The 22,031-nt window shown below is 37.3% G+C and overlaps 1 protein-coding gene across 1 annotated transcript in view; it reads left to right on the top strand.

The window, feature by feature from the left end:
• Positions 1–22,031, top strand: part of COG6 (component of oligomeric golgi complex 6) — a 60,937-nt gene that overhangs the window by 3,626 nt on the left and 35,280 nt on the right. Inside the window, exons 3-12 of the mRNA XM_069601485.1 lie at positions 1,953–2,024; positions 3,964–4,022; positions 7,587–7,698; positions 9,595–9,677; positions 10,036–10,106; positions 13,099–13,192; positions 18,917–19,045; positions 19,123–19,214; positions 20,694–20,758; positions 21,853–21,944. Coding sequence (XP_069457586.1) covers positions 1,953–2,024; positions 3,964–4,022; positions 7,587–7,698; positions 9,595–9,677; positions 10,036–10,106; positions 13,099–13,192; positions 18,917–19,045; positions 19,123–19,214; positions 20,694–20,758; positions 21,853–21,944 — 869 coding nt within the window. The remainder of the gene's footprint in view (positions 1–1,952; positions 2,025–3,963; positions 4,023–7,586; positions 7,699–9,594; positions 9,678–10,035; positions 10,107–13,098; positions 13,193–18,916; positions 19,046–19,122; positions 19,215–20,693; positions 20,759–21,852; positions 21,945–22,031) is intronic.

Raw genomic sequence — 22,031 nt, 5'->3', positions numbered from 1 at the left:
AGTCTGAGTGAACTCCGGGAGTTGGTGATGGACAGGGAGGCCTGGCGTGCTGCGATTCCTGGGGTCGCAAAGAGTTGGACACGACTGAGCGACTGAACTGAACTGAACCTTACTGCATCCTAAATTATGAAATTTTCAGATTAATTAAAATCATTTACTTCAGCTAATAAATAATTATTCATTATATTTGAGTGAGCAGTCTACTCATCATAAAGTGAAAATGAATTTTATTTATTGTCATGTTATTAATTACCTTAAATTAGAGTGATATTACATAGTTAATATTTCTATGTGAGTTGTATGAAAGTGTCATATATGGTACCAGCAAGTGCTTAATAAACACCAGGCTGTTTTTTTTTAAAGATTTATTATTTGTTTGTTTGTGGCCGCACTGGGTCTTCGTGGCTGCGCTGGGTCTTCGTTGCTTCACGTGGGCTTTCTCTGGTTGCGATGAGTAGGAGCTACTCTGCATTGCAGTGTACAGGTTCGAGGTGCTCAGGCTTCAGTAGTCGTGGTGCATGAGTTTCGTTGTTCTGCCTGTGGGATCTCCCCAGACCAGGGATTGAACCCTGTTTTCCCTGCACTGGGAGGCAGATTCTTAACCATAGACCACCAGGGAAGTCCAGTGTAGACTTTTTAACTGTGCAGTAGGATTTCATTGGCTGAAGTCTAATAATCTGGAAGGTTAAAAGGGAAGTTTGGTAGTGTTCATAAAACTAGGGGGGGATAGTAGTGATGAGCACGTCTAAAGTGTACTCTTTAGACACCATTTCCCACTGAAAAGAAGTACCAAAGCGAGGAAGCCATAAAAGACTACTGGGAAGTGTCAAAAGGACTGTGGAGCTAAGTTAAGGGGTTTCCACTGGTCAAAGATAGGATGATTTGTGGATCAGGAAGAATGACTGCAGTGGACTGAAGCTTGTCAAACATATTTATGTCCATGAGCGATACTATATTATTTACAAGTCAGATTCATTCGGTATACTATAGTGCATGCTTAGTCCCTCAGCCGTGTCCAACTCTTTGCAGCCCCATGGACTGTAGCCCGCCAGGCTCCTCTGTCCATGGGATTTTCCAAGCAAGAATATTGGAAAGGGTTGCCATTTGCTAAAGTAAATATTAGGAATAAGTTATTCTTGACCTAGTTGGCTAATAATATAGTGCTAGTCTCATTAGATTATACAGTGAGATTTAAGGAAATAGATTAGTTTGCCTATTTGTATCTGTTTGCTGTTGCTGATATTTATTGCTATTTTGAAATCATTCTCCTATTCACTTCGAAGCTGTTTAGGATAAACAGTAAGGTCAGAAATAGAACTATTACTTATGATTCTATTACACAAAAATAATCTCAGTATTTTATTGTGTGGTCCTTCAGGACTTTCCTTGTGTTCTTCTGCACACATATATGTGTATTTTTCTGAAAAAAAAAAAAAAAAAAACATGGGGAGGTGTTCTATGTGTTTTATAAGCCCTTTTTTTAGCCTTATATAGACATCTTTCCATAATAACACACACGTGTGTGCATAGATATTATCATTGTTAATGGATGCACAGATTTCCATTGTGTGGTTAGAAATGTTTCACACTTGTCATTTGTTTTAGGCAACTCTGTTGATCATCTCTTACATATATTGTCGCACACTTATTTGATTAATTTCTTAGGATAAATTCTTAGTATGAGAATATGAATAAACATGTATTCATATTCTTAAAAATTTTCCATTTTCCTGTTATCAGACCCTTTCTAAAAAAATATGCTAGTTTTTAAAAATATCTTTTCCTATTCTAGGCATTATTCTTTTTCATCATTTTCAGTCTTAAATACAGAATCTTTTGTCATGCTTTGGCAAAAGAATATCATGGAACAAAAATAAAGATTTGGCTAAAATAAGAGAAATTTCTTTATCTAATGCTTTAACTATATCTAATGTTACTTTTTTCCTTTTCAGGAGCTTGAAAGCATACATGAAGATGTTCAAGCAATGAGCAGCTGTTGTAAAGATATGACAAGTCGCCTACAGGTCCAGTATACTGACTGCATTTTAACCTAGTTCCTGTTAACAGGGTAAACTTTCAGAAATTGCTAGATAAGTCTACAGAATGTATGGATATCTGATACATCATGCCCTGTAGTAAGTTCGAATGTAAATTTTTAAAAATTATAACTCTCTTCGTGTTTCTTCAGTGATGGTTTACTAATATTGTGCAGTTAACTCCAGAAACTTTTGTATTTCGATCTTGCCAGTATAGAGATAACTGTGTGAAGTTTTGATATACTTTTGAATTCCATAATATTCCACAAATGCAGCAGAAATAAATTCCTTAGTAGAAAGCCTTAGGAAACTTTCAGACTAAAGCTATGCCCAATGAAGACCCAGCTTAATTATGATTTATACTCACTCTAAAAAAAAAATCTCAGGAAAATGTCTGTAAGTGTAGGGCCATTTATTAAAGCAGTCTAAACCCCTAGTTTGGCTGCAGAGTTAGCATTTATCTACATACTTCTGATTCGTTTAATGCCTTTATGTCTCTACCTGTCTCCAACCACTGACTTGTTTCTCCTCTCATTACTGACTGTCTTATCTTACAGTATTGCCCAGTTCAGGTCACTGAGAGAGAATCTCATTGGTACACTTGTTTGTTTCAGTTCACCTTATAAATGTTTTCCTAGTCTTTGAAATACCTTTTCATCAAGTTTTCATTCCTGATCCTTTCAGCTCTGGTTCAGGGTAGAGAGGATTGCTTAGTATGACTTGGTCAGGAACAGCACTCTGTCTTGTAGATGGGGCTATCTCTAATCTTCACCAGAACCCTCTATGAGGGGTATTTTTTGTATATTGAGTATCAGTGACTTAACTTACAACTTCATTCAGAGATTTCCTGGTAATTCAGCACATCCATAACTGAAGCCATGTTTTCCATCCTTCACTGGCCCTGCCAGTGCCTCTGTTTCACTAAAAAGCATCAGTTCAGTCAGTTCAGTCACTCAGTCGTGTCTGACTCTTTGCGACCCCATGAATCGCAGCACGCCAGGCCTCTCTGTCCATCACCAACTCCCGGAGTTCACTCAGACTCACGTCCATCGAGTCAGTGATGCCATCCAGCCATCTCATCCTCTGTCGTCCCCTTCTCCTCCTGCCCCCAATCCCTCCCAGCATCAGAGTCTTTTCCAATGAGTCAACTCTTCGCATGAGGTGGCCAAAGTACTGGAGTTTCAGCTTTAGCATCATTCCTTCCAAAGAAATCCCAGGGCTGATCTCCTTCCGAATGGACTGGTTGGATCTCCTTGCAGTCCAAGGGACTCTCAAGAGTCTTCTCCAACACCACACTTCAAAAGCATCAATTCTTCGGCGCTCAGCTTTCTTCACAGTCCAACTCTCACATCCATACATGACCATAGGAAAAACCATAGCCTTGACTAGATGGACCTTAGTCGGCAAAGTAATGTCTCTGCTTTTGAATATGCTATCTAGGTTGGTCATAACTTTTCTTCCAAGGAGTAAGTGTCTTTTAATTTCATGGCTGCAATCACCATCTGCAGTGATTTTGGAGCCCCCCAAAATAAAGTCTGACACTGTTTCCACTGTTTCCCCATCTATTTCCCATGAAGTGATGGGACCAGATGCCATGGTCTTCATTTCCATCATGGTGACACCTTTTTCTTTCTTGTAAGCCTTAGCATTATGTGTGTATTGAGAATTCTGAGTTCTTCTTTTTTAAAATTTATTTATTTTTCATTAGAGGATAATTATAATATTGTGTTGTTTTCTGCCTGAGTGAGTTCTTAAATGTAGTATGTGAGCCTTAAAACATCTGTTTCAATTTTTGGGGGCTTTTTTATATCTTTGAGTTCTGGAGTGTGATCTCATTTGCTGTTGAACTCCAGTAATTGCCAGTGTTAGTTTTCTGAAGTATAATAAAATTTAAATGTGCTAATATTAGATATGTTTATAATTTTAGGCAGCAAAGGAACAGACTCAGGATTTAATAGTAAAAACCACTAAACTTCAAGCTGAAAGGTAAGTTTTTCTTTATATAATCACTTCTTCATCAATTTGGAGATAACTCATAAAACTATAAATAACTTCAAAGCAGAGTTAAAATAATCAAAAAAGTGATTAAAAAATGATACAAAATATGAGGTTTTAAGCTATTATCCAAGAGTAAAAAGCAAATCAGTGTTTAGGAACATTGATAGCTGGGACTGAGATTATCCCTTTTTGGAAATGATGATGTATTGTTTGTTTGCTATATCATTCAAAACTGACTGCTCTTTTAAACAAGCAGTAGATTTTTAAATTTTTTAGTAATTTTATTATCTTTTCACAATTGCCTTTTATTTTTAACTTAATGATTATGTACGCTGCTACTGTCAAGGTACGGAACTGTTCCATCACCACACATCTCTTTCCCATTGGTGCATGGACCATGGTGAGGAAAATTGCACACTGTGCTGAAGAGATGGTTGGCTTCATAGAGCAGTCCACTCTAAGGAAAAGCAGGTGTTGAATTTCTGTATTCAGAACTAAGCATGTGCCTTGAGCATCAGATTAGAATGTTTTTAGTATCACAACACATCTTTTGAAAGAGAAGTTTCCTTGCGGTTAGAGACCCACCTATGAATTTTTCTCTTATGCTTTTGTTGGCTGACATGAGAACAAGTGTGGATTCAATTGAAAATTATGTCTCAAACCAAGAGAGTAACAGATCACCAATCCTGTATACAAAGCTTATTCAAACCCTTTCTGCTGCTGCTGCTAAGTCACTTCAGTCGTGTCCGACTCTGTGCGACCCCATAATCAGCAGCCCACCAGGCTCCCCCCGTCCCTGGGATTCGCCAGGCAAGAACACTGGAGTGGGTTGCCATTTCCTTCTCCAGTGCATGAACCTGAAAAGTAAAAGTGAAGTCGCTCAGTCGTGTCCAACTCTTAGCGACCCCATGGACTGCAGCCCACCAGGCTCCTCTGTCCATGGGATTTTCCAGGCAAGAGTACTGGAGTGGGGTACCATTGCCTTCTCCTGGCCTGAGTTAAATCTTTCTCTTGCCATCTTTAGTATGTGGTACAATCTCTTGTAACTAATTGTTGGTTTGATTGAGTCTCTTTCCTACAAAGCTGAGCTCCTTTAGAACAGTGACAGCCTCTTATTCTCTCTTTATGTCTCAGTGCAAAACACATTGTAGATTCAGTATGTGATTTTGAGTGAATATATATGAACTTTGTTTTTAATATTGGTGAAATCACTATTTATGATGTATTTTTTTGGTCTCTTGGAAAGGCCCATCAGCCAAATTTCTCTCTCGTGAATGTTCATGTTTTTCTTTGAGGTGTAGTATGTTACAGTGGAAAGGATGTAGACCTTGAAGAGCTGAATTCTAATCTAAATCGTAGGTAAGAGCTCATTAGATTTTTAATCTTACGTGAGTTATTTGTTAACTCCTTCAGGTTCAGTTATCACATCTGAAAAAAAGGAATAATAAGCTACATCACAGGGTGGTTGTGATGGATAAGTGATTTATATTGAGTGCTGAACACACTGCCTGACACACCTCAAGGAGTACTGCCTTCCATGTCCCTCTCCGCTTTTTAGACAGAGATGTGTAGTACATCTTGTTTCTTCATTGACTTTGGCGACTGGAAACAGAAGCTTTTCTGTACTTAATTAGATAGTTTTCCTCAGCTGTGTTGCTTATGTTCTCATTCTTTTTTTTATTATTTAATAGTTTTTATTTTGATTGTGTTATTTGCTATAAAGTACTTACTGTAACTTAGGTTTTGATATTACAGTTTACATACAAATATAAAAGCAATTTATTTTGCCCAAATATACATGTGAAAATCCAAAACATATGTGATACATATTCTTTCATTGCCCTGTGAAAGGTTAGGAGAAGGCAAGCAAAAATCACGTTTTTCTTCTTCTCCTTTTATTTACGTGTATAAAACTTGAAGAAAATTGCAATCAGATGTAACGTCACCACCTAGACATAGCTAGTGTTAATGTGGTGTATTTTCTCTCAGTCAGTATGTGTGCATACTGAATTAACAGCTGACCCTTGAACAACACAGGTTTGAACTGCACAGGTCCACTTATATATATATATATATTTTTTTTTTTTTTTTTTTGTAGTCCTACACATTCCACAGTGGGTTGGAGCTTCTACTCCAGAGGGCTGGCTGTAACATTATATGCAGATTTTCCTCTCTACAGGGCAGGATAGGAGTCCCTGACCCACACATTATTTAAGGGTCAGCTGTACTAGATTCAGTTAAAACATAATGAAAAAGTAAACTAAAGAGATTAATTTTCCTTTGTGCCCAGTAAATTGACTGTGAAGATAGATCCAAAAGAAACTCCTGAAAGATTTTCATTGAAACGGTTAATTTGTACAGTCTCAAAGAATTTTATGAAGTGTTATCACTAATTTAAATGCTGTATGATAATGATTTGAGCTTCTAAAAGTATAAAACAAAACATGTTAAGGTAACTTGTAGATATCGTACTTAATAAGATAATTAAGGACATAGGTTTTTTAAATCCGTATAGATTTAAGTAGGTGCTTTGCATTGTCACTTGAGAAAAATAGAGCATTACTGCCACCTGGAGGGCTTTTTCTTTTTAGCTCTTGTCATTCGTCGGTGGCAGTTGACATAGTGAACTTAAACCTGGAAACCCGAGAGTCCAAACAAAACAAAGATGGCATGCGTTGTTCTGTCTGTTCAGATAGTGTTTGTTCAGTTTCATTTGAGTATTTTGAAATTGGAGAATATTACTGCCCTGTGAATACTCCTAGTGAAACACTTTAGTTTTATTTGTGTATCTTCAAATCTAAAATCTAGAAGGCAGGAATGTGGAATTTCTGCTCGTGTGGTTTGTGTTCCTGACTTGCCGTTAGATTGTGGCCCAGCTCAGCCCTGCAGGTCTAACTGCAGCCTCAAGTGTGCTTTTCCTAATTGCCAGCTAGTCTGACTTGGCTGCACTCAGATAACATAATCTGAAAAGGTGATTTTTGTTTGTTTGTTATGATAGTGTGCAGAAAAAGTGGGAAGACAAAATGGAGGAGTGTTGTTTTTTTTTTGGATTAATGAAGAATTACTAGATGAGTTCTTGACTTCAATTTCTAACCTAAAGTAAATAATAGGCTTGAATTTTGATTTCTTGTGTACTTCATGTACAAGCTTCAAAGGCTTAGAACTTTTTAGTGACTGAGAAGAAATTAATTGGCTTATGTCTCTCTTACAACTTTGTTACCATAAGGTGAACTATTCACATACATATAAGTGGCTAAGGATTTGTATTGCCTGTACCATTCATGAACTTATTTCTCCTTTTGCATAAAGGTTAGTTCATCATTTTACTGTGGCCTCTTACTGCGCCCTCTGCAGAGGCAGGACAATATCAGCTAATTGATCACCTCTGTGCTTCATGAGCTGCTAATATTTGAAATAGAAATGAGGCTTCTGAAGATACTGAGACAGTTTCACGTCTTTGTCTTAAAAGTTATGAGAGATGTAACTTGTTTTAAAGCTATGTAAAATGCATAATGTGCTTGATTTTCTGTTGCCTTTTTAAAAATATTGCAGTCAAAGATTAGAAATAAGAGCACAAGTGGCAGATGCCTTCTTATCCAAGTTCCAGCTGACTTCTGACGAAATGAGTCTTCTCCGAGGTACAAGAGAAGGACCCATCACTGAGGTACTTTGCTTTCTGTTGAAATCACTTAAAGCACAGCAGTTACAGATGTTATAGAGAAATCACTCTTTTTTAAGGCTTTATTTTACCACCTGAAATTTTTTTGATTTAAAAATGTTTTTAAGGTGAGCAATTTAAGGTACAGATTTTAAATTATCTTATTTTTTTCAAAGCAGTACGTGTACTTCTTTTTTGTTTTTTAGGAGTCAGAGTACAAAAAGGCTTATAAGGAAAGCCTACATCACCTCATCACCTATTCCACTCCTTTCCATCTCTAAGTCCTTTGGCAACCATTTTCAATCTTGTTAATTGCTTCTTTTGTAGATTCTGTATTCTGGACCTCTGGTGAAAAGGAGTATGCTTTGGATATCGATGTTAACTATTTTCTATGGATGAGCTACCATGGGCTAAGAGTGATTAGCCTCTCCTTCCAGGGCTCCTTTCTCCCCGCACATATATGTTCTCTTTTCTTCCGCCTTACAGTGCAGTTATATGGCATGTTCTGTTTACATTGCAGTGATGTTGCAATGATCACATGTCCTGTCACAACTTTTGGTCTTTCCTGAGATTAGAAACTCCTTACCTTTTCATCTGATTCTTTTCTGAACCCATGCCATTCTTTCCAAAACTTCAAGCTATAAAGCCTCTCAAAACGCTAAACAACAAGGAAAATTATCATTCCTCTTTTTTTCCCCTTGAAGATACTCAGTTTTTCTTGATAAGAATCTTTTAATGTCCTAACTGGGAGGAACTGCAAACTTGTGCCTGGGGTCTGAGGGCAGGAGGAGTTCCTGAGGAGGGCCAGGGTCGGGGGCTTCCTGAGTGACTCTTGATAGATGTCACTGTTATCTTACTGCCTGGGCTGGGATGGAACCCGTCCCTTGAGTGTAGGGTGTTAAGTAGGTGAGAGGATTGTAGGTACCTTACCTATAGGTATTTATTGCCTTTATAGTTTGAGGAACTTTGTGCTTTTTAAATATGTGACATCACACCTTCCCTCCCCCCCACCCCCCCCCCCCCCCCCCCCCCGCCTCAGCAGAAATAATCAACAGCATTAGGGATTTTAAAACATTAAAAAATTTTTTTATTCATCAAAGAAAAATAACTCATCAGCTACTTTTCATGGTTGGAACACTATTTGTGGCTATCTGGAAACTAAGGCTCCAGTACCTTTTTACAGAGGGAAAAAAAGCTGGGAGTTCAGCATTGGTCAACTTGTGTATGTTTATACATCCAACTTTGCATTCTGCTCCTGGATGAGGGGCCAAGAAAGGGTATATGATAGACACAGAAACCATCACCTCCTGTGATGATGAAGCCATCCTGGGTTTTCTACATCTTAAGATATGTAATACATAGCATGTTTTTCTTTATGTTACAATCTTCAGGTTTATATTACTCTTTCACAAAACTGTATATGTCTTGAAGACAGAAATTTTGTCTTTATAAACTTTTTATCTCCGCATCTTAGTACACTGTTTGGCATATACTAGACATCGAATTAATGTATGTATTAAAATGTGAATAATGGGCTTCCCTGGTGGCTCAGCTCATAAAGAATTCACCTGCAATGTGGGAGACCTGGGTTTGATCCCTGGGTTGGGAAGATCCCCTGGAGAAGGGAAAGGCTACCCACTCCAGTATTCTGGCTTGAAGAATTTCATGTATAGTCTGTGGGGTCACAAAGAGTCTGGGGGATGTGACTGAGCAACTTTCACTTCACTAAATATCTATTATACACTTTATAAAAATTTAGAGAAAGTTGAGATCAGTATAAGGAAGGCTTCATTAGAGTAGGTAGAATAATTTCTTTTTCTTTTGTTGTGATATTTCAATTTAGAGCAATACAGTTTTACCTGAAAACATGGAAACTTTAAATTTACATTCTTAATTTTAAAGGATTTTTTCAAGGCACTGGGAAGAGTAAAACAGATTCATAATGATGTTAAAGTTCTCTTGCGTACAAACCAACAAACAGCAGGGTGAGTAGCCTTTTCAGTTCATGACTGTGTTGCCACTTGTATTTGCAAAATTTTAAAGATTTTCCAGATTCCTAAAGTGTATGGCATTATGTAAAATAGAAGTTTAATCTTCATGTGTCTTTGGATAAAGAGGAAGTTATACCCTGATGTTTAGTGTAAAACAGCAGTTGAGTGTCTAAGTGATGGTATTAAAACTTGGCAACATTTATTTAATGATTAAAAAATTATATAAAAAAGTATTCTACAAAATGATAAAAAGTTAACAGGGTATAACGAAATCATTCTGTAATTAAAATAATTAGATTCTTAGATTTAGCTATTGGCTAAAACTTTTAATTATAATCTTTAATTTTTTTAGCTTAGAAATTATGGAGCAAATGGCCTTGCTTCAAGAAACATCTTATGAAAGACTTTACCGGTGGGCTCAAAGTAAGTGGTTTCCTTGATGCAGTCTAGATTCATGAATGCTTGATTTTATTTCACTTAGTATTTATTTGATAACATATTTTGATCTTAGTAATCAAAAAATTTGAACATACTATAACTTGTGTTTGCCTCATAAGTACTATAATACAGGTACTATATATGATTAAGGATGGAAATGAAAAAATAATAAAGTCAGTATTTGTGCCCCAGATTATCTTAAGGTTGATTAGACATCCCTTGTTAATATAATCATTACAATTAATTAATTTTCTGTTGCTGCTGTAACAAATTTATCTCAATCTTAACGGCTTAAAATAAAACATAAGTTTATCATTTTATAGTTCTGTAGTCAGAAGTCACCATGCTAAAATGAAAAGATGTGCATTTCTGGAGCCTCTAGGGAGTAATCTGTTGCCTTGCTTATTCACTTTTTTAGCATAACTTAGTTCTTTGAGTCTGAGAGCTCTGAGTTTCCTTGCCGGCTGTTACAGGGTTTTCCTGCTTCTAGAGGCCGCCTGCATTGGCTTGTGGCCCCTTCCTCCATCTTTGAAGCCAGCAGTGGTAGATGGAGTCGCTTTCTCACTTTGAATCTTTCCTGTCTCTTCTTCCATCTCATATCTCTGACTTTTCTGCTAGCCTCTTCCACTTTTAAGACCTAGATGATTACCTTGGACCCACTTAAGTGATCTGGGAAAATGTCCCTAATTTAAGGTCATCTCACACACTAGTAAAGTAATGCTTAAAATTCTCCAAGCCAGGCTTCAGCAATACGTGAACCATGAACTTCCAGATGTTTATACTGGTTTTAGAAAAGGCAGAGGAACCAGAGATCAAATTGCCAACATCCGCTGGATCATGGAAAAAGCAAGAGAGTTCCAGAAAAACATCTATTTCTGCTCTATTGACTATGCCAAAGCCTTTGACTGTGTGGATCACAATAAACTGTTGAAAAATCTGAAGTAGGTGGGAATACCAGACCACCTGACCTGCCTCTTGAAAAACCTGTATGCAGGTCAGGAAGCAACAGTTAGAACTGGACATGGAACAACAGACTGGTTCCAAATAGGAAAAGGAGTACGTCAAGGCTGTATATTGTCACCCTGCTTATTTAACTTCTATGCAGAGTACATCATGTGAAACGCTGGGCTGGAGGAAGCACAAGCTGGAATCAAGATTGCCAGGAGAAATATCAATAACCTCAGATATGCAGATGACACCACTCTTAAGGCAGAAAGTGAAGAGGAACTAAAGAGTCTCTGGATGAAAGTGAAAGAGGAGAGTGCAAAAGTTGGCTTAAAGCTCAACATTCAGAAAACAAAGATCATGGCAGCCAGTCCCATCACTTCATGGGAATAGATGGGGAAACAGTGGACACAGTGGTTGACTTTTTTTGGGGGCTCCAAAATCACTGCAGATGGTGATGGTAGCCATGAAATTAAAAGACACTTACTCCTTGGAAGGAAAGTTATGACCAACCTAGACAGCATATTAAAAAGCAGAGACATTATTTTGCCAACAAACGTCTGTCTAGTCAAGGCTGTGGTTTTTCCTGTGGTCATGTATGGATGTGAGAGTTGGACTATAAAGAAAGCTGGGCACTGAAGAATTGATGCTTTTGAACTGTGGTGTTGGAGAAGACTCTTGAGTGTCCCTGGGACTGCAAGGAGATCCAACCAGTCCATCCTAAACGAGACCAGTCCTGGGTGTTCATTGGAAGGACTGATGTTGAAGCTAAAATGCCAATACTTTGGGCACCTGATGCCAAGAGCTGACTCATTTGAAAAGACTCTGATGCTGGGAAAGATTGAGGGCAGGAGGAAAAGGGGACAACATAGGATGACATGGGTGGATGGCATCAACTCAATAGACATGGATTTGGGTGGACTCTGGGAGTTGGTGATGGACAGGGAGGCCTGGCATGCTGCAGTTCATGGGGTCGCAAAGAGTAGGACATGACTGAGCAACTGAACTGAACTGACCTGAAGGTCCATCCCATTAATTCCATCTGCAAAGTCTCTTTTGCTTCATAAGATAACATACTCACAGGTTTGGGTGATTAGGGATCTTGGGAGGACCATTATTTTGCCTACCACAAGTGGTTTATGTATTTAGTTTTGTTTTAAAATGTTTCAATAGTGTGTTAGTAGAATTACCTGTTAAAAACAAAGGAACATGAGGTCTTCACCTAGCAAAGGTTGGGAATTTCTGAACATGTCCTGTTTTTTGAACAGAGTAGACATTTAATCAGTATTTTGTAGATAGAATAGTAGATATAATTTTACTAGTATGTATTAGTTACACATATAAACATCTAGCAAACTGCTTAAAGATTGCCCCTGGGGTAAAGAACTGGTGATGAATATTTAGTATTCCCTTCCCTTTTTGACATTACTGTGTGTATAGCAGTTATTCGGAGAAGGCAATGGCACCCCACCCCAGTACTCTTGCCTGGAAAATCCCATGAACGGAGGAGCCTGGTAGGCTGCAGTCCATGGAGTCCCTAAGAGTTGGACACGACTGAGTGACTTCACTTTCACTTTTTCACTTTCATGCATTGGAGAAGGAAATGGCAACCCACTCCGGTGTTCTTGCCTGGAGAATCCCAGGGACGGGGGAGCCTGCTGGCTGTTGTCTATGGGGTCGCACAGAGTCAGACACGACTGAAGCGACACAGCAGCAGCAGTAGCAGCAGCAGCAGCAGCAGCATAGCAGTTATTTAGTGTATGTTTGTTCATTGATTGGTTTCTTCAGAACTCTAGTTTCTTATAATAATAAAATGTGTTGTATACCATATAGCAGATATGGTCTATTGAAGTTAAATAGATATTTAAGCTTGAATGTTTAGTTTAGCAGCATTAACTAGTTTTTTATTGGTATGTTCTCTAGGCTTTTCCAAGCATTTTTTAAATGTGGTATTTAGACTCTGGTTGTTCAGTGGACATAATAAAGGCCTAATTGTATTTTAACAAGTATTACAAGGTTAATTCTTTTTCAGGTGAATGCAGAACCTTGACACAAGAATCATGTGACGTATCTCCAGTACTGACTCAGGCAATGGAAGCCCTGCAGGACAGACCTGTCTTATATAAGTGAGTGACTTTTTCCTAATTAATAAAAAAGCAGATTTGCTTTTCCTTTGGTAATTTATATTGAATTTCAGTGTTAATCAAATTTATATACAATAATTTGAGCAATATAATAATTTACAGTGATATTTTTATTTCATCTGGGTACCACTGGAGCATCTGCCTAATAGCATATTAATGCTATAGAATGCAACACACATATAAAAACCAAGATGTCCCAATATCTAGACTGTCTCTTATTTATTCAGAGGTTAAGGTCTTTCCCGCATTCTGCCATCTCATTAATTACCTTGGAATTGTATGTAACTAAAACTCCTGTATTAACACTGCCCTGGAGGGGTGGAAGTCAAATAGACTAATAAATAATAATTACCCAGAGATGAGAAAAGAAGATTTAAAATTAGAATTCCATTAGTAGGATTCCAGAAAAGAAAGAGTTCAGGTTTTTAATCCTGTAAGTTATGGCAGCCAGGTGCTATGTGATAATGCTTTGGATAAGAACTTCATGCATTATTAACTTATATATTTTTTATTTTTCTGTGTTTTAGTTTTCTTTTACTTTTCAAGTCCTTTTTTTGTCTTCAGTCTTTAAACTTTTTAGTTTGTATTGGGGTATAGACAATTAACAATACTGTGTTAGTTTCAAGAGAACAGGGAAGGGACTCAGCCATACATATACATGTATCCGTTCTCCCCTAGGCCTCCCTCTCATCCAGGTTTGCGTATAACACTGAGTAGAGTTCCATGTGCTGTACAGTAGGTCCTTGTTGGTTATCCGTTTTGAATATAGCAACGAGTATATGACCTTCTCAAACTCCCTAACGACCCCTTCCCCTTCATCAACCATAAGTTCATTTTCTAAGTCTGTGCATCTTTCTGTTTTGTAAGTGAGTTCATCTGTTATCATTTGTTTTTACATTCCACATACGCAGGTTGTCATATGCTATTTCTCCTTCTCTGTCTGGCTTACTTGACTCAGTATGACACTCTAGGTCCATCCATGTTGCTGCAAATGGCACTATTTCGTTCTTTTAATGGCTGAGTAATAGTCCCTTGTATACATGTCCCACATCTTTTTATCCATTCCTTCAAATCCTGTTTCATTCTTAATGTCTGGAATAGTGTGAACATGGGAAGACCATGTAGGGAGTTAAAATTCGGGAAACAGAAAGCCAGAGAACTCATGGATTCAGTCCTGCTCTGAGTCATGTCTTCTATATGATTCTATATTTTTAGAAGATTTCCTTGTAACTCTGTTTTCTGATTAGAACATTACTTGTCCTGTAATAAGATTTTAGAACACAAATGATGGGACTTGACAGATACATACAATAATCACACCCCAGTGTTACTTATTGAGTACTCACTGTATGTTAAGTGCAGTTCCAAGTGTGGCACGCTTACCATCAATAAAACATCGCCGTCAACTTGCTTTACTTTATGGAACCAGATGTAAACAAATCAGCTTTAATGTATACATTAAGTGCTTTTCTAAAAGTCAAGTCTCAAGTGCTTTGTGGCTCGAGTAGTTGGTGGTGGGGAAAGGGGTGTACATTAGAGAAAGTTTCTTCCGGGAAGTAGGTATAAAGTGAGTTCTGAAGGTTAACAAGCATTTTCCAAGATGAAAAGGGAGGAGAGGACATCCCAGATTTAGGGAACAGCAGTGCTAGTGCATGGGTTGAGGAGGAACGTGTGCCTCTGGGGACTCGCAGAAGCTGGTTGCTGAGTCAGTAGCGGGAGTTGGATCACATAGATCTGCATGTTGTGCAGGTTCCTGGGATAAGCTGATGCTCATTGTTGACCGTCAGCTCAGCGGATCTGAGCGTCTTCGAAATTTCTTTCCCAGTTTTTTCACTGTAAGGTATGGGTGTTTGGTTATAATTATAGTACCTGAAACATTTGGTGCTTGTTCAATGATGTGTAACAGTGTCCACAGATTCATATTTGTTCACAAGGTTAATTGTTTTTTAAAAAGGTCTTCATGTATTTTGGGCCTCTGAAAAGGTCAGCTGACTTCTACTGTATAAATGTATTTTTTCTAAGTTTTGATTCTCGATCAACACTTGGAAAGGAGCAGTATTGCATAACGGTTTAAATGGTGGGCTCTGAGTTAGACTGGGTGTGTGTTTGTGTGTGTGTGTGTGTTTTTTTTTTTTTGGATTTTTTGATGAACCCACATACCTTTATAGGCTTCAGTTTTCTTGAGCTGTGAAATGAGGATGAAAATAGTGCTTGTCTTGCTGGCTTGTTGTGAAGATTAAAATTGGAATGTTCTCATAAGGTGTTGAACATCATGCTTTACTCATCACAAAGTACTGGCTATTATTTTTATTTTGAAAGGAGATAAAGTGGAAAATTTTTAGCTAAAGAGAAGTGTATTTAAGGCCTACCTGACAGCAAAGCAAAATGCTTGAGAGACAATATAACTGAAATAGGCAAAGAAGATGTATCTTCACAGGACACACAGGGGATGGGGGCCATAGTGCAGTATGGATGGTTAAACACTTGGATGTTGAATGCGGGAGAAGGAAACTTTTAGCATCACTTCATGGGAAATAGATGGGGAAACAGTGGAAACAGTGTCAGACTTTATTTTGGGGGGCTCCAAAATCACTGCAGATGGTGACTGCAGCCATGAAATTAAAAGACACTTACTCCTTGGAAGAAAAGTTATGACCAACCTAGATGGCATATTCAAAAGCAGAGACATTACTTTGCCGACTAAGGTCCGTCTAGTCAAGGCTATCGTTTTTCCAGTAGTCATGTATGGATGTGAGAGTTGGACTGTGAAGAAGGCTGAGCACCGAAGAATTGATGCTTTCGAAGTGTGGTGTTGGAGAAGACTCTTGAGAGTCCCTTGGACTGCAAGGAGATCCAAGTCCATTCTGAAGGAGATCAGCCCTGGGATTTCTTTGCAAGGAATGATGCTAAAGCTGAAACTCCAGTACTTTGGCCACCTCATGTGAAGAGTTGACTCATTGGAAAAGACTCTGATGCTGGGAGGGATTGGGGGCAGGAGGAGAATGGCGTGACAGAGGATGAGATGGCTCAGTGGCATCACTGACTCGATGGACGTGAGTCTGAGTGAACTCTGGGAGTTGGCGATGGACAGGGAGGCCTGGTGTGCTGCGATTCATGGGGTCTCAGAGTCGGACACGACTGAGCAAGTGAACTGAACTGAAGTACCATAAGATCAACGCTGAAAAAGAGAAAATTGGCCTTTCATCTTAAGTAATCACTTGTTTTCAAAGCAGTGGTTTCCTTAAATTTAGGGACAAACTTTATAATGTATTATGTTAACCACCAGATGGCACTATATGAACTTGATTTAAATAAAGTAGAGCCACTTCACTCTTCATTATTGAGTCTCAAATGTATAGGTATCACATTTAAGAAAACGTCAGTTATTAAAGTCTTTGGGGAAAATTGTCATACTCAGGTTTTATTAGGTCTTATATAACTGGAATGCTAATGCATTATTAACTTTTAATACATCAAGTACAGAAGTGTTTTCAAAAAGAAATTTATTCCAAGTAGAAATGGACAAATTGATGCTGTCTTCTTTTCACTGGTAAACCTTCAGCATGTCAATTATTAAAGGATATAGTAATATATACAGTGCTAATTTTTTTTCATTCTTTATTTCTTGCATTTCTTAGAGAGGCTTTTACATTATTCTTTGACTTTTTTTGGACAAAATTTTTTCATTTTATTTGCTTTTTGACCAGAATTTTTCCTTTTCTATTATGGATAAACATAAAAACTGGGGATATTGGTTTTTTAACTAGAGGCATTTTAGAATATTTACATAATTTTGACATTCACTTTTGTAAACCTGCATTTTCAGTTTTTGACCTTTGTTGGAAAAGAGTCTCTTTTTGGTCAAGGAAATTTTCTTTTGTCTCTGGGAAAAGAGATTTCATGTCTTCAGATAACCACTGAAGGCTCATTTCAGCTCATGCTCTTCTTGCTTCAAATTATATCTGTTGCAGGAAAATTAACATTAATATTAATGTTTATTTATATTTTATAGTAAAAAGATTAGATTCTAGTGTTTGTCAGACTTTTAAAATTGCCCCTCCCCGCATTTAAAATGCCAGTGGATTCACTGGTTTTTAATATAACTTGTGGTCACAGTGAATAGTCCTAGAAACAGAAGTTACATTGTTTCTGTTTATTATGCAGTCATTTGGGTCCCCAGGGGAAGATAAGTTTTACTTATTTAAAAAGTTTGTGAATTTTGTGGTGTCATAAATCTGATCACAAGTCACTTCATAGAACTGATGGTCTTTAAAGGAAGGCATTCTGTACCCTAAGCATTTACGTTTTTAAGAGCATGAGGGAAGAAATAGAAATAAGCACCTTGGTTCTAATTTGTTTAAAAAACAAAGTGAATGTAAAGCAGCTGTGCACTTTGGCAAAACTTAGCTTGATAACTGCATTTTCATCTTGACGTATTGCTGGTATGTCACTGCGTGGAATTTCAAAACCATTTCCTTTTAACTAAAACCAAAAACCACACACAACCATGATCTGGTTACTGGTACATAGTCCTTTAAGAAGGCTCAGAGTCCTAACAATTTATTGCTATTGATTGCCTCACTACACTTTCATTTAAAAATATGCCCCATTTCTAGCTTTCTTCTGTTAAAAAAAAAAAATGTGGCTTTTTTCCATGAAATCAGTAGCAGATTAAAGAAAGCAGTGTAGCCTAAGAAATTCTTTTGCAAACTTTGGTGAAATTTTTGTAACTTTTCTTTATATGTAGGGTAATGAAACAATTTTCAACATTTAGTAGAGTACTGTTCAGAGATGTAAAAGTTCATGGATCTAGAATCTGCTGGCATGGGACTACGAAAATATATTTTGTTTTCCTGTGTGTCTTTAAACCAGAACTTTCAGTTGGGCGATAGCGGCGACAGTGAGAAGCAAAGGCTGATTCTAGTCAGGGAGACCGGGACTCTTGGTAACTTTAAGCCGTCCTATCATCTGACCCCAAATGGTCTGAGCTTCCAGTTCAAAGTCTTTTTTCCCTAAAAATTTCCTCAGCCTTCAAAGTCTTCCCTCTGGCCCCATCGACTATAATTGATAACTTGTAAATATATGTAAAAGAAAGTATTTGCTCTTAATGCATAACTGGTCAGTAAATTCAAGTAGCATGTAATATGTTTAACATTGGAGTCAAAATAAGCTTTTACATATGAATAGTATATTTTGGTGGTATTTGGTATACTTTGGACAAATTTTGGTGGTATTGTAATAATATACGTGAGAGTTTTTTAATGTAGAAGGAAAAGTCTTATATTTTGAATTGCAGAGTTCTAACTGTAACCAGCCTCTGAGAACCATATACTAGGCTTTCTGTGTGCAATGGAGTGTCATGTTTTGGACAAGGGGTGGGCGCTGAAACCTGTAGAATTCAGGGTTTCCACCTTGTCTCAAATTTTGCTTTTACCAAATCCCCTGCTCTATCCTTTATTGCCACAACCTCTGTTACTGATTGTAAATCCCTGCATTCCTTCTTAGACATAAAAACATGCACCTTTGGATTCGATTATCACTATGATAAAGTTATTTATTAAATATTTTTTGTTGTTTAAAGCAGCATTGCTTGAGAGAACTGTGTGAAAAAAAGTGTTAGATAGCTTATCTGAGAAAGTGCATGAATAGTTTGATACAGCCATTAGGAAGAAAAACAGTTGTTTGTTAATAACTTGTCTCTTCTAGGTATACCTTAGATGAGTTTGGAACAGCCAGAAGAAGTACAGTGGTTCGTGGATTCATTGATGCTCTTACTAGAGGGGGCCCAGGAGGCACCCCTAGACCCATTGAAATGCACTCCCATGACCCTTTGAGGTATAGTAGCAGACAGTATTGGGGTATTCAGTGTTTTTCTGAAGGAAATTTTCACTAACATTTAGTTTTTCCATTAGATACGTAGGAGATATGTTGGCTTGGCTCCACCAAGCTACCGCTTCTGAAAAAGAACACCTTGAAGCTCTTTTGAAGCATGTAACTACACAAGGTGGGTCAGCCGGCGGCTCCTGCTCATCTGAGATGTAGCACGTCACACAGGCTCTCTCTGTTTCTGTTCTCGCTGGTTTTTTTCATAGAAATAAACTCTTCACCCCAGGTGATTCAGTAAGCGGCCTAATTAGTCTTCCTTTCTCTAGTTTCCCCTTTTCTAGTGAATTCTTTTCCATCACTGTCATTTTGTGACACAACTGATAACATTTTTATACCGGACCCTTGGGGCCTTCCCTAGTGAGCCAGGACCCCTCTGCTCCCCTTTCGAGGTGCCTCTGGAGTGCCTGGTGTATGTTGTCTCAGATCTTGTACGGCACTGTCCTCTAAAGGCAAAAGGGCATGTTGTCTCCATTTTGTCTACAAGCACACAAGCTTGTTGACTTTTCTTAAGGTCCTGAAGCTCCTACTTCTTTCTTTTCTATTAATACTACTTAGCCCCTTTTTTCATTCTCATGTGACTGTTTCAGAATTTTTTGAATAATTGCCTATGTACTGAATGTACTTAAAATTTTTTTCTTAATTTCAAAGAAGAAAAATGATTATTTTTGAGTTGCTAACATCTGTTTGCAGAATTTCTGGTCTTTTTAGTTGTGACTGTCTTGAGATACCTATGATAGAAGGAGTTAGTGGATAATTTAGATGTTCTGGTTTTGATGGGAAGGGAAGGGACGTGTTGTGGGGGGTGTCTTTTGCTTGTCTTGCATGGTGCGGCCCCACACCATGCTGATTCATCAGGTCACCTTCCAGGAGAGGCCGGTGTGCAAATGGGTGCAGGACTCAACCTCCTCACTGATACTCAGACTAGATTCAGTGTCTGTGATAGATTGGCACACAGTCTGCATTGTTTAAAGTTGTTTTCTGTTACTCTAATAACTGAGTTTAAAAGAATGTATTTCTTAAAAGCTGTTAGTAAAGTATACATGAGAGGCCGCATTAAGAGGCAGGAAGAAAATAATTGGAGTTAGAAATAGGTTCTTCCATGGGAATGGCATGAATTCTTCTAAACTTCAGTTTCTCCATTTGTGAAAATGAAGGTGGTTACAAGCTGTACATGTCCAAGTACACGGTACAGACCTTGACAAGTGGTCAGTAATTAGTAAATGTCAGTGTTTCTATTAAATTGTAAGGTGTGTTTTCCATCTTATACCTGCAGTTTGTGTGCTTAGTATGTCTGCCTAGAGTAAGGAGTTTGTGGAACAGATCCTAATACATCTACTCATCACCTCCTTCAGTTAATTAATTTCACAGTCTTTTTTATTAATCAGCAGTCAAATGAATTGATAGAGCTTTAGGTTCAGATATTAATATAGTTAGTAATATCCTAAAAGATATTGAACTTAATAAAATACCGTTAGTTTATTTAAAATGTTTATCATTAATGCCATTAATCACAGGTATTAGTGTTTGTTGATTTTTTGTACTTCTGTGAAACAGTGCAATATGAAAAAAATTTCAGTTATGTTATAATTAACCATAGGTGTTGAAGAAAATATTCAAGAAGTTGTTGGCCATATCACTGAGGGTGTGTGCAGGCCTCTAAAGGTAAAATACTTTGTATATATTATATCAAATATATGTTATGTGGTTAAATTATTGCCTTATTTGGAGTTTAAAGAAGTAACAACTTGAGCTGTAATTTTGTCAAATTAACACATTAATGTTGGATAATAAAACTCATTTTAAAATAATCATTGCCAATTTTCTATGCAAGGTTTTTGTATACTATTACATGTATTTATAATGTAAAATATTTTAGCAGATCATATTTGTTGGTATTACGACATACTCCAAAATCTAAATGCTTTCAAAAGTGTTTATTGAACATCTCCTGCATGTGTATTATCCTGCCAAGTGCTGCAGAGATGTAAAAGGAATAGAAAATACAATGTCTGTTTAGAATCTAATTAGGAAACAAGAAGACATAATGTTTTCTGCAGCTTAAGCATAGATGTAGTGTAATATGTAAGCAAGCACATTCAGTGTAGTTTAAATTGTTTTTTTTGAATGTGAAGTAAGGGAAGGATTAGTGAAGGATGGGTTTTAATTAGAAAGATTCCCAGTAGTTAATCTTGAGCATTTCAAGTTAATTTTGAACTAGATCTGAGATATTGCCCTGGTAGTATTATAATTAGACAAATATGTTGGAGCCAACTCAAGATCCATCCACTTTCCTGTTCTCTAATTAATATTAAAAGAAACTTAGTTTAGTTGTTTAAAGGTAAAATTTTTTCATTTTTTTCCCCTTACTATTGGTTCATAGAGCAGTACCTTTTCACTGATAATTTGAGGCATGTAACAGCTGCTTTGCAGTTTAGTGCTGAACAAAATTCCATTATATGCTGGTTAAAAAACCTCCACATGATCTCATTGTATTGATTATTTCTGATAGCAGTTGCCTTGAGCCAAATTCTGCAGGTAATGGATCATTTGTTCATAGAGTATACCTGTGTTAAATTTTTTGTGTTGTTTTACCATCCTCTGATTTAATATTCAGATATTACTTATTTAGAAGGAAGTTTGTGATTTCTGTAATCATGAAATTTAATCTCTTTAATGCTGTTCGCACCACATGTGATTAATGAAGAAAAAGTTACACTTTTAAGAAATGTTTAATTTTTTGTCACATGTTTTAATAGGTTCGAATTGAACAAGTAATAGTTGCTGAACCTGGGGCAGTTTTATTATATAAAATTTCTAACCTCCTCAAATTTTACCACCACACAATCAGGTAAGTGGAATGGTTAAATGTGCTCATTACATCCCATGTCATACTTCATTTCAGTTAGAACACAGTGTAGTATTTATGTGTGTGTGT

This window comes from Ovis canadensis, chromosome 10, assembly GCF_042477335.2.
Source record: "Ovis canadensis isolate MfBH-ARS-UI-01 breed Bighorn chromosome 10, ARS-UI_OviCan_v2, whole genome shotgun sequence".
Taxonomy (NCBI): Eukaryota; Metazoa; Chordata; class Mammalia; order Artiodactyla; family Bovidae; genus Ovis; species Ovis canadensis.
Note: the sequence above shows the minus strand (reverse complement) of the source record. Positions and strands in the feature narration are given on the sequence as shown.